Genomic DNA, 12,072 nt, shown 5'->3' with positions numbered 1-12,072 from the left:
TATATGTCATTTAATAATTCATAATAGAGTGAGGTCAAGTGAGCAGATTTGGAGGTCCCAATAGAAACTCTCTTTATATAGTGAGTGGCATTAGCAATTAAACTACTCCTAAAGAAAACACATTGTATTAGAAAACACATTGTAACTGCTTCTTACCTAGCTTTCTATATATTTAATTATTTCAGCTTGATTGCTTTGATTTCCAATATTGGTATGTATTGAGCAGGCTTGTTGAACCCTTGTCGAGTTATGACATTCGATCAGTTGGTATAGATTTTCAAGTATTGCAATATATACAAACTGATGTTGGAATTTATCAGCAAGGAGGAGTTTCACCAAGAAACATGCCAGAATGTATTCCATATACACTATCTCTGGATTGTTCTCTTCTCTTGTTTTTGTGCCATATGTTTATGTACTTGCAATATTACTGGATTTTATTTTACTACCATTGATGGCTATTATGACTTCTTTTTCTTACTGAATTTTTGTGACTATTCAACAGATTAAAGCTCTTCACCTGTACGACTGTCTGAGGGCCAACAAATCGACTTCAGCTTGGGGTGTTGAGGCTCGAGTACCGTTTCTTGACAAAGAATTCATCAAGACTACTATGGACATTGATCCAGAATGGAAAATGGTATAGCAATCATTCTGCTCAAGAACTACGACCGCCTCAATGTTTGGATAGGACATTACACACCTCTTCCCAAGAGGTTGTTGCTTGGATTAAACGCATCCTTCATGTTGAGAAGACTGGTCACAGCGGTACGGACTTGTCCCTTGAAGACCTCCTCAAGGACTGGTCCCTTGTATATACACCATCAACTAATTGTAAATGAGCTAGAAATTCTATGTTGTAGAATACGCAAAGGAAATAGTACAAGCTCTTGTTTTTTTATCAGCCTTTGTTTGCATGACATTACAGTCGCAGCAACACAGAAGGCAACCAACCCAAAATTGTTTCCAGAATAATCCCATATAAGGGGGGTTTACTGCACAAGTACTGCATAAGGGATATAAAGCAAACAATGCATAAATAATTATGACTTGTCTAAGTAAGGAAAAGGCATAACAATAGACTTGCAATAGATTCAGCATCTCTGAACAGTAAAAATAGTAATAAATTAAACAATCCTACATGAGAAAATTGTTTAGCATTGCAGATGAGTGCATAATCAAACAAAATCGACAAGGGATGACAAATAATTTTTGACAATGATGCTTGGCTTGCTATGCAGACTCATCAACTCCTGTGCTGGAATACTCTTCCTCATCAGTACTCGGGTCACTTCTATCCTCTCTGCAAATCAAAAACAAGAAACCAAAAAAAATTATCAGGAATTGATATGCCGTCTGAGGGATAATGCAATATAAGTATTAGATACAACAACTAAATGCTTACCCAGTTTGAGGGATTGATATGCCGTTTTTATTCTTCAACTCAGGACAATTTCTTTTATCATGTTGCTGGTCATTTTTTTTACATCCATGACAAAATCTACCTTTACCATTTGCCTTCTTTGCAGCTTTCAATCTCCCCTTCTCTTTCCCTGCCTTCAATCTTTTCCCACATCCTTTGGCCCTTACTTGAACAGGTTCATTATAAATGTGTTGAGAAGGAAGATTGAAAAGACATTGCTAGATTTTATGGTTCATGAGTACTCCTGCTAGAGAAAGAAAAAGATCCTTCATTCATTTTCAAAATAGAGTCTGACAACAAAAACAGGATCACCCATATCTTTTGGGCTGATGCAATTTCTAGACGATCTTACAAGCTTTATGGTGATGTTGTAATATTTGACACAACTTACAACACCAACACGTATTCGTTGATCTTTCACTACTACACAAAGTGAATCAAACAACAGTCAAAAGCCTGTTGTCTGAATGAAAATGGAGATGTTGTAAACTGGCGTGTTGTCTGATCTCCCCCATCAGACAACATTCTTTTTTAATTGTCTCTCTGGTCATTCACACAACATGTGTACCTAAATATGTGTTGTCTAAATTTACCAAATTTCGATTCATGACGGTAGTCTGTTGTCGGGTATGAACTCAGACAACAGCTTATTGTCGGGGTGTTGAGTGAAATTCACCATACACAACAATCTTTCCAAGCCTTTGTTGTCTGCTATATATTTTCAACGACAATATTGTATGAGACCTGATGTGTGAAGTAAACATCACACAAGCATTTTTGATTACCAAATGTTGTGTGAAATGTATTACAAATATCAATTTGCTCAATATGGTGTTGTCTCGGGTGAACCTCAGACTGCATCTTCAATTACCGTGTGTTGTCTGAATATCTCTAAGATAACAATTATCTAGATTCCAATGTTGTCTAAAATTCAATTAATATAACAAAATTAATTAAGCATGTGTTGTATCAGATGAATTTCAGACAACACATTTTTTCTTCTTCTTGTTGTCTGAATTAACAGTTATATAACAAGTTTGATGATACTGATGTTGTCTAAATGTAATTTAAGATAACATTAATGTTGATGAATTTGTTGTCTTGAATGAACCTCAAACCACAATATTCCTTCCTTCTTGTTGTCGGTGTTCCTTTAAGACGACAAATTGCTGGATGTCATTGTTGTCTACACTAGCTTAAGATGACAAGTTGGTAGATGCAAATGTTGTCTGAATATCTTTGAGATGATAAGTTGGTATATAAAGGTGTTGTCTGAATTCTCCTCAAACAATAAGCTTTATTTGGACCTTTCTTTTGTGTTGTGTGATAGTTTGCACTACAACAGTTACATTCATATATATGTTGTTGGACTTGAGTTTGCACAATTGATCTGGAAATAGGCAGATATGATTCAAAGTTGTCATTTACTTCATCATTCTCATACATCATTCTCGCAAATCTTACATTATCAATTCAAAGTACAAGCATCAACTCATGTCCAACCAAATCCATAGAACAAAGTTTCAATTGAACTAAAAAAGAAGATATAGCTCCATAAGTACCAAGCGCAATGCTTACATATATGTCTTCACCATAAACTTTGCCCACTCATTTCTGACCACATCAATATCTTCCTGGGTATATGTTGCTTTGCCTCTTCTCTCCCACTGAAATAAATTAGTTTGTAGTTAGTAATGGACAAATTTGCAAAAAGAATCTATAGCTGTACGTCATTGAGCATTATGTTTCAACTGACATATCCAAGCAATCGACATTAACCAAAAAATTACATATACATGTCATTGTTCAACAAAAGACATGTAAAACAACAGCAACCAAAATTTCAAGCATTCTGGACAACCTTGACATAATCCAAGCAACCAACACCAACCAAAAGTCATATTCACCTTAAGATTACTATTAACAGATAAAAGTACCTTTGTTTTTGCTGCTAGACGATAGATGTCAGGAACATCAGACTGCTTGTGGTGTTTCGGATATGCCACATGACCATACAGATCATATCTGTCAATCAGCTTTAAAATAGAAAGAAGCACAGAGGCATTTGTGCTCGACATTTCATCAATATCATCGCGGTTTCCCATAATTAATGTCTGCAATGACACAAAAGGTGAAAAGTTCATCCTTAAATATATGATTATATATTATTCTGTTTTTCGTTGGCTGAATAAGGAAGCCTCATCTATTTGTCAGGGGACTATTTGAATTACATAGTAGGAAGGTGCAGTTAAGAATTTGAACTTACGAGGTTAGAAAGATCCCTCAAAGGGCGACACTCTCCAAATGCTTTAACTAAAGTCGTAATATTCTTCTTAGGATCTGCCCTGGCAAGAGCAAGTATCATAGGTTTGCGCGGGTTGGTAAAGAAACGCATAATCTGCCAATTAGAAATCACTAGAAATGACGCCCGCGCGTTGCTGCGGGGTGTTCAATGTTTAACTACAGTAAACATGAAAATTTGAAACATGCTATAAGTAACCAAAGTATTTCTTACAGTTACAGATTTGAAGACATACATATTGAAACAAAATAGTTAGGCTTAGAATAAACTATTTTTCGTCAAAGTACGCACCAAACCTCAGATCACTATGTAGATACCTCAAGAAAGAATTCAGTATATTCTATTAACGAAAGATAAGCAACCGCATGTATGCAACTTACTGAATTGCTGAAGCAAAGGATGTAGTTTTGTAGCTAACACAACCAATACTTCGCAACGTGGAAGTTGTCAATCAATGTGAAGTGGAGATTGACCTGCTTGATAAAGAGATTATTGTTAGAAAAAGAATTTATCGCAGTCTTGGTAGGGTAAACAAAGGTAGTAACTAAATTTAATCATAATTACCTTTGAGCTGTATTAGTAATGTGCTTTTAAATTCTGAAACAGCCTTCTTTTGTGCACTATAGTTAATGGCCTAAAAACAAACATATAAATTACTCATATTAAATATGAAGAGGAAGACAGAATTACAGGTATAGTAATTATAAGAAGAAAGGGTGTCCAGACCAGGAAGCAGATCAGAATAAAAGTATAACAAAAGAAAATCAAAAGATGATATGTATAATGGAGGATTCGAGATTCTCTTTTTGGCTTTTGAGATATCTCAAACGTCTTTCAATACGCTCCTGATCAAGCAAAATTTTAGTTATGGTTCTGTTTGTTCTATATACAAATTTACTCCTATAAGCTTTTGTCCAACCAATGACTAAAGATCATATTATCAATTTCACGTTAGTCAAATTCATACCTTCACTTCAACATGCATGCCGGTAATATGCAACTTCGCCCAAATTCCAAAGCCGATCCTTTCTTTAGCTTGACAGCAAGTATTCCAAGCATATCATCAGCTATCAGAAAATTTATTCCCAAGTGCAGAATCTGCATTCAGTAGAATGTAATACTTAAGCTTGGTGCAGTTCTAACTTTTAACACTGCAAGCACAAAGAGCACATGAAAACAACTGGCCAACACACTGGAGAAAGTAAGGCATACCAAATGGTTATCACCAGTAGACTGGCGGAGAACTGTCATCTCTGAACATGGATGGGTTCCTTCTCAAATAAAGGTACTGAGCTACGCTTTTAATCTGGAAACATACAATAATTATCATTAAAAGATAAAAAATGAGATAGTTTATCAAAACATAACCACCATGTTAGAGTAATTTACAGGTATCACCAGATAAAGATTTATGGGTAGTTTAAACACATATACGCAACTTAAGTGAAAATAGTAATTACTAATGCAAACCTAATATAAGTGGTACAAAATTCTGAATGCTTTAATCAATATAGTAATTACTAATGCAAACCTAATATAAGTGGTACAAAATTCTGAATGCTTCTGTGAGATGCTGATGCAACATAGAACAGAAAGTTTTTGCCGCTAACGTTAACGTGGATGCTTACAGTAGCAATTATATTCATAGTGAGTAGCTATAGCTATTAACATCCCAAAAATCTAAATAAAAATTTCTAAAAAATGAGTAGTTATGTCAAAGATTAAAAAATAAAAGCATTCTAAAGATCAAGCATCTAAAACTTGCACTTGTATCCATAGAGGAAAGACTAAAATACATCAATTTGTATGAAAATACTATCAGAAATCCAAGATTCTGTTTAGTAAGTTGGTACCATTTTAATAAGTTGGCACCAACTATAATATGTTTTGTAGTTACGTGCTAGTGTTAAAATTTAAAAACATGCATATGCAAACTGCATGTCCGAAAGAAGATACAGGCCAATATATATCGACATATCCTCATGAATCATGATCATGTGATGTAGTCATTGATTTAAAACTGTTACTGTATGTCGATCACGGGACATATTCCTAGGTATTGGATTCCTAGGTATTGGATACTTTTGTAGAGGAATGGCCAAAGGCAATGTATCCAAAATTCTGGAATCAGCCCGAACAAATAATTTGAAGCTTGAGATATTGCGGGTGGTCATTTAAGCAATGCATTACAACAAAAAGAAACCACATGATATTCAATGTATCAATGAACTGCATTTGTGAACAATTTTGTACACACAGACAACTAAAGCTTACCCGAATAAGAGCCTCGGAGTTTTGCCCCTCTTTATGTAATGCAGGGCAATGTGAAATTATATAAGCATACTATTAAGGGTCTTTCACATACTTCATGATACGGGGTCTGCAAATGTGCAAAATATGCATTGTAAATAGACTATTAATATTATACAGTTAAGACTCAAGACAAATTGTTTATTGGTAAGGGTGGTTTGAAGGAAAGATAGATATCAAACGATACGGCAGTGACGTGCATTTGGATCATGCGCAAGGAAATTTCATTGAAGATGAATGTACGACATAACCTTCTGCTCCCCTCCCTTCACCTGGAACACATTTGCATCGGAAAGTCAAAAGATAGTTCTATTAAAGATCAAAAATAAAAATAAAGGTTATCATAGAGTACATAATTCAACCAGGAAACAATTTAATTGAATTTGTTTCGACTAAGAAATGGAAAGATAAGAAGACGTTTACTGATTTGAATTCAATTGAATTGAATAAAAACTCAATAGCCTAATAAACAGAATCATGATCGTTAACTCAAACTGAAATCAAGTAATCTAGCAGTTACTAAGCTGAATGATGTGATAATCAAGTGAACAAAATCAGTATGTATGAAAGTGAAATCTCACCAAGCCTTTCATGATGTTGACTTTCATGTCTAAGCTTGTTATCGGCTAAAAGCAGATGTTGACCTTGATGGAGGCTGGAGGTTTCTGGAATTGAAACAGTGGTGGAGATCCTTCTTATATATTCAATGGTTCGGGTAACTCACACAATGCTAAGGAACCAAAGGGCCAAAATAACTCTGAGAAGGCATGCCCAATTGAAAACTGAAATGCCAACAATAATCAACCATGACCACAAATGGTATACGCACTATATAAGCCCCAGTACTCTCCCCAAGCTCCTCTTGTGGATTCTCAGAGTTTACTGGATTCAACATTTCAGTTGGTTCCCCATAACTCCAATCCACATCTGGAGATGAAACTTGTCTTGTTAGTAAATCAACGCGATAAACTCCAGGCATTGAACCCAAGGCCCTGGCAAGTTCCACAACATACTTGACCTGATAACAATAAAACATTTATACTCTCAATGAATTGATAGAAGATGTTATGATTCTAGTCAAAATGTATCCAGTATTGACTATATGGAGAACACATGCATAGAGAACAATATGGGGAATAACAATTTCTATTTGTAACCGTTACCTGGCCACCTGTATCAGAATCACGACCAAGCTCCATGTTTTCACCGCGTATCAAGCCATGGAGGCTGCATGAAGACTGCTTGTTAGAAATTAAAGCATCAAGTGGTATCAAGAGTGCAAGATATATCATATGCATCGTCTTCCATAAAACCTGAAACTTAAATTGCATTAATTAAGGGAAAAAAAAAGTTGTTTAGCTCATTGCCTTATTAACACAATGTAGAATTTCTTTTCCTTTTGATGAGCAGCCCAGTTCGCCATCACATCCATAGAATTGATTCTACGCATTCTTCCTCCTCTAGTGCTATCACTATTATGAGCTGAAATATCACCAACTGTTCCTCTCCTCGGCACTCCTCGCCGTCGCCGCAGCCTGAAAAAAAAAAAAAAAAAACAAAGCAAAAAACCAACCGGCGATCAAAAACTGAAACGTAAAATCGAGATTAACGACGAGATTAGATTCGGCACATACTCGAACCCAGGAGCGGTGGAGATCAGTCTCATCGTAGCGAGTGATGACCTCTTCGACGAAGTAACGAGTGGGACTGAAACGACCTCGTTCCCGGAGCAGCAGCGAGGACGAAGATTTGGCATCGTCGAGGCCGGGACCGACGTCGAGAATGGCCTCTAAGTAACTGTTCACCCAGTCATTTCCCGCCATTGCCGCTTCTTCTACACAGAGCCAGAGCCAGAAAACAGAGCAGTTTGCTTGATTACAGTTTTATATACAGAAAGAGAGAAAAAAGGAGAGAAAACGGTTAGGGGTGTGGTGTGCTGGAGATTTGTGACAATGATGGGACTAAATGTGCAGAGTTGGAGTGGGAGAGAAGTTTTCGGAGAATTTTTCCTCCTCCACTTTGCGATTTCTCCAAATGACAACCAAATAAACTGAGAGCCTTCCATTAAGCTTGCATTCTAAACAAGACCCAATTCAGCAATTGAACAAAGAAACACCCAGAAATACCATCAAGTTTTTCAAATCACCAAAGACCCATCTTTTGAATCACAAAAACATAACTACCCATATCAAAAATCAATGAAATGCTGCAAAATTTCAGCTTTCAAAAGACAAAATCGCACAAATGAAACTGTGCTCCACCCAGAACATGAAGTAAAGAAATTCAAGGTTTTTGACATTATACAAAATCAGAACAAGAAGATGAAGACAGACCAGAGGAGAAGAAGAGAGACAAGTCGGCTATCCTTCTTTACCCTTGGACCTCCCAAACACCACCCAATTCACGTTATAACTAGAACAAGCAATGACATCAACATCTCAAAATCTCAAACTCAAATAAAACCCAAACCTAATCATACCCAACAAACCCAGATTGAAAATTTCCAAACCCTAATAAAACAAAGGCCTAATTAAAGAGGGATATAGTACCTGTAGACTAATCGACCAGAGTTGATGCGGCCGTAAGCTTCGGCGACTTCGAGCTCAGGCAGCGGAGAGAGTAAACCACCTGGGTAGCGACTAAGCTTCGGCGACTTCGAGCTCGACCAGGTAGCGACTTCGAGCGGAGAGAGAGTGAGAGTGAGAGGCGAAGAGAGAGTGAGGCGAGAGCGAGAGAGAGTGAGGTCTGGTTTCGATAGGCTGCTGAGATGGTGAGATGGTGAGAGCAAAAAGGAGGGAGAATGACCTAATTTCTTTCAAGAAACGGAGGGAAGTTTTTGGCTTCGATACGACCAAGGAAGGAGATCTGCTAGCTCAAAAGGATTTGACCGATTTGTGTTTTGGGCTTTTGGCTACAAAAAATAAATATAAATTAAACTTTTTGGTTTTTTCTGATTTCTCAGACAACACATGTCCTAATAACTGTTGTCTTACATTTATCAATTTCACCAAACTCCAATTGATTACAATGTGTTGGCTGAGTTTGAGAAGAAACGACAAGTATAACTAATGTGTCGTCTGACTAACTCAGACGACACCAAAATGTCGTATGTCGTCTGATACATGTCGTGTGATTCACTTTGTGTAGTAGTGTTTGCACCTTTGGTGGGAGTAAATAATCATGGGCAGACAATAATTTTGGCTTGTGCATTCTTAAGCAACGAGACAACTGATTCTTTTGTATGGTTCTTTAAAGAATTTTTGGATGCAATGCCAGGTGATGCTCCGAGGATGATTATTACTGATCAAGATCCAGCAATGACTAAAGCTATCTCTGAAGTACTCCCACAGACATTTCACAGGTATTGTAGTTGGCATATTCTAAATAAATTCTCTGAAAAAATAGACCCAAGAAAATATACTCGTTATTATGATGAATTTCAAGATTGCATATGGAATTCAGAAAATAGAGATGAGTTTGATGCAAGCTGGACATCGATTGTTGAGAGTAGTGGTTTAAGTGATAATGGATGGTTAAAAACTATGTATGATATTCGGTCAACATGGGTGCCTGCATATGTAAATCATATGTTTTCAGCTGGGATGTCAAGTAGTCAGCGAGTAGAAAGTGGTGCTAGCTTTTTACAAGAGGTTTGTTTCTAAAGAAAACACATTGCTAGATTTTATGGTTCAGTTTAATCGGGCTGTCACACGTCAACGGCATATGGAATTAATGGAGGACAATGTTGACATCAATGAGAAGCCAAATTTTGCCTCACCCTTTGAGATGGCAGAGCAAATGGCTCGTGTTTACACACATGAATGTTTTAAAGAATTTTATGATCAGTTGTCGCAGTGTTGCAGATTTGAGTTCTCACATGAGAATGATATGTATATGGTGTATATTGCACTGAGAAAGAAAATGGAGAACCCCAAGGGTCGTAAAATTATTTATGCCAAAGAGTCAGATTTTGTATCATGTAGCTGCAAAAAATTTGAGACGGCTGGGATACCATGTAGACATATTATGGCATTTCTCATATTTATACGACTTGTTGATAGATTGCCAGATCAATACATCTTAAAGAGGTGGACGAAATCAGGAAAAGCTGAGAGAGTTTTTGATGATCTCGGTGTGGAGATTACAGATAACAGAGATTTGCTTGCCAGGCGGAGTCGGTTATGCCAATATGCTGTAGATGTAATTGATAAGGTTATGGGTAGCGAAGAAGCAAGTGGTTTGTTTTTAGATTCATTAAAGAGTGTTCTGGAGCAGTATAATTCCATGGTGGCTGATGGCGAGACTGTTAAGTCTGCAATAGTGCCAGCTGAACAAAAAAGTCTTCCTTCTCAACACATTTATAATGAACCTGTTCAAGTAAGGGCCAAAGGATGTGGGAAAAGATTGAAGGCAGGGAAAGAGAAGGGGAGATTGAAAGCTGCAAAGAAGGCAAATGGTAAAGGTAGATTTTGTCATGGATGTAAAAAAATGACCAGCAACATGATAAAAGAAATTGTCCTGAGTTGAAGAATAAAAACGGCATATCAATCCCTCAAACTGGGTAAGCATTTAGTTGTTGTATCTAATACTTATATTGCATTATCCCTCAGACGGCATATCAATTCCTGATAATTTTTTTGGTTTCTTGTTTTTGATTTGCAGAGAGGATAGAAGTGACTCGAGTACTGATGAGGAAGAGTATTCCAGCACAGGAGTTGATGAGTCTGCATAGCAAGCCAAGCATCATTGTCAAAAATTATTTGTCATCCCTTGTCGATTTTGTTTGATTATGCACTCATCTGCAATGCTAAACAATTTTCTCATGTAGGATTGTTTAATTTATTACTATTTTTACTGTTCAGAGATGCTGAATCTATTGCAAGTCTATTGTTATGCCTTTTCCTTACTTAGACAAGTCATAATTATTTATGCATTGTTTGCTTTATATCCCTTATGCAGTACTTGTGCAGTAAACCCCCCTTATATGGGATTATTCTGGAAACAATTTTGGGTTGGTTGCCTTCTGTGTTGCTGCGACTGTAATGTCATGCAAACAAAGGCTGATAAAAAAACAAGAGCTTGTACTATTTCCTTTGCGTATTCTACAACATAGAATTTCTAGCTCATTTACAATTAGTTGATGGTGTATATACAAGGGACCAGTCCTTGAGGAGGTCTTCAAGGGACAAGTCCGTACCGCTGTGACCAGTCTTCTCAACATGAAGGATGCGTTTAATCCAAGCAACAACCTCTTGGGAAGAGGTGTGTAATGTCCTATCCAAACATTGAGGCGGTCGTAGTTCTTGAGCAGAATGATTGCTATACCATTTTCCATTCTGGATCAATGTCCATAGTAGTCTTGATGAATTCTTTGTCAAGAAACGGTACTCGAGCCTCAACACCCCAAGCTGAAGTCGATTTGTTGGCCCTCAGACAGTCGTACAGGTGAAGAGCTTTAATCTGTTGAATAGTCACAAAAATTCAGTAAGAAAAAGAAGTCATAATAGCCATCAATGGTAGTAAAATAAAATCCAGTAATATTGCAAGTACATAAACATATGGCACAAAAACAAGAGAAGAGAACAATCCAGAGATAGTGTATATGGAATACATTCTGGCATGTTTCTTGGTGAAACTCCTCCTTGCTGATAAATTCCAACATCAGTTTGTATATATTGCAATACTTGAAAATCTATACCAACTGATCGAATGTCATAACTCGACAAGGGTTCAACAAGCCTGCTCAATACATACCAATATTGGAAATCAAAGCAATCAAGCTGAAATAATTAAATATATAGAAAGCTAGGTAAGAAGCAGTTACAATGTGTTTTCTAATACAATGTGTTTTCTTTAGGAGTAGTTTAATTGCTAATGCCACTCACTATATAAAAGATCTAAAACTCCAATCTATTTATGGTAATCTATACCTCCCATAGTCATAATTAATTCATAACGTTATTCAATTCAATTGTCTCTGCTGCTTTTCTTCATGAACTCATAATTATGAATCTTGAAGAAAGTCTTATATCCCAAA

General features: G+C 36.7%; 3 protein-coding genes and 1 long non-coding RNA gene across 4 annotated transcripts; 1 reads left to right on the top strand and 3 right to left on the bottom strand.

Annotated features, from left to right (window-relative positions):
* Positions 1-1,233: 1,233 nt before the first annotated feature.
* On the bottom strand, positions 1,234-3,811 carry LOC121050655 (probable sucrose-phosphate synthase). Its single transcript, XM_040511459.1, has 4 exons — positions 3,690-3,811; positions 3,331-3,537; positions 3,002-3,090; positions 1,234-1,303 (listed from the first exon to the last, which is right to left on the bottom strand). Exons 1-4 carry the CDS (start codon positions 3,786-3,788, stop codon positions 1,234-1,236), a joined length of 465 nt encoding a protein of 154 aa, XP_040367393.1. The 5' UTR covers positions 3,789-3,811.
* A 698-nt stretch (positions 3,812-4,509) lies between these two features.
* Positions 4,510-6,053, bottom strand: LOC112180765. The gene is made up of 3 exons (XR_002928468.2): positions 6,000-6,053; positions 4,938-5,031; positions 4,510-4,823 (listed from the first exon to the last, which is right to left on the bottom strand). It is a non-coding gene; the product is annotated as an uncharacterized LOC112180765 (long non-coding RNA).
* Positions 6,054-6,846: 793 nt separating this feature from the next.
* Positions 6,847-7,858, bottom strand: LOC121050654 (probable sucrose-phosphate synthase; the record flags this gene model as incomplete). The annotated part of the gene is made up of 4 exons (XM_040511458.1): positions 7,629-7,858; positions 7,403-7,570; positions 7,199-7,262; positions 6,847-7,053 (listed from the first exon to the last, which is right to left on the bottom strand). Coding segments are annotated over exons 1-4 (669 nt in total), but the record flags the coding sequence as incomplete, so codon positions are not given.
* Positions 7,859-9,767: 1,909 nt separating this feature from the next.
* On the top strand, positions 9,768-10,767 carry LOC112177986 (protein FAR1-RELATED SEQUENCE 1-like). The gene is made up of 2 exons (XM_024316214.1): positions 9,768-10,497; positions 10,646-10,767. Exons 1-2 carry the CDS (start codon positions 9,768-9,770, stop codon positions 10,765-10,767), a joined length of 852 nt encoding a protein of 283 aa, XP_024171982.1.
* Positions 10,768-12,072: the final 1,305 nt, after the last annotated feature.

Source organism: Rosa chinensis, chromosome 7 (assembly GCF_002994745.2).
Source record: "Rosa chinensis cultivar Old Blush chromosome 7, RchiOBHm-V2, whole genome shotgun sequence".
NCBI classification, from domain to species: Eukaryota; Viridiplantae; Streptophyta; class Magnoliopsida; order Rosales; family Rosaceae; genus Rosa; species Rosa chinensis.
Note: the sequence above shows the minus strand (reverse complement) of the source record. Positions and strands in the feature narration are given on the sequence as shown.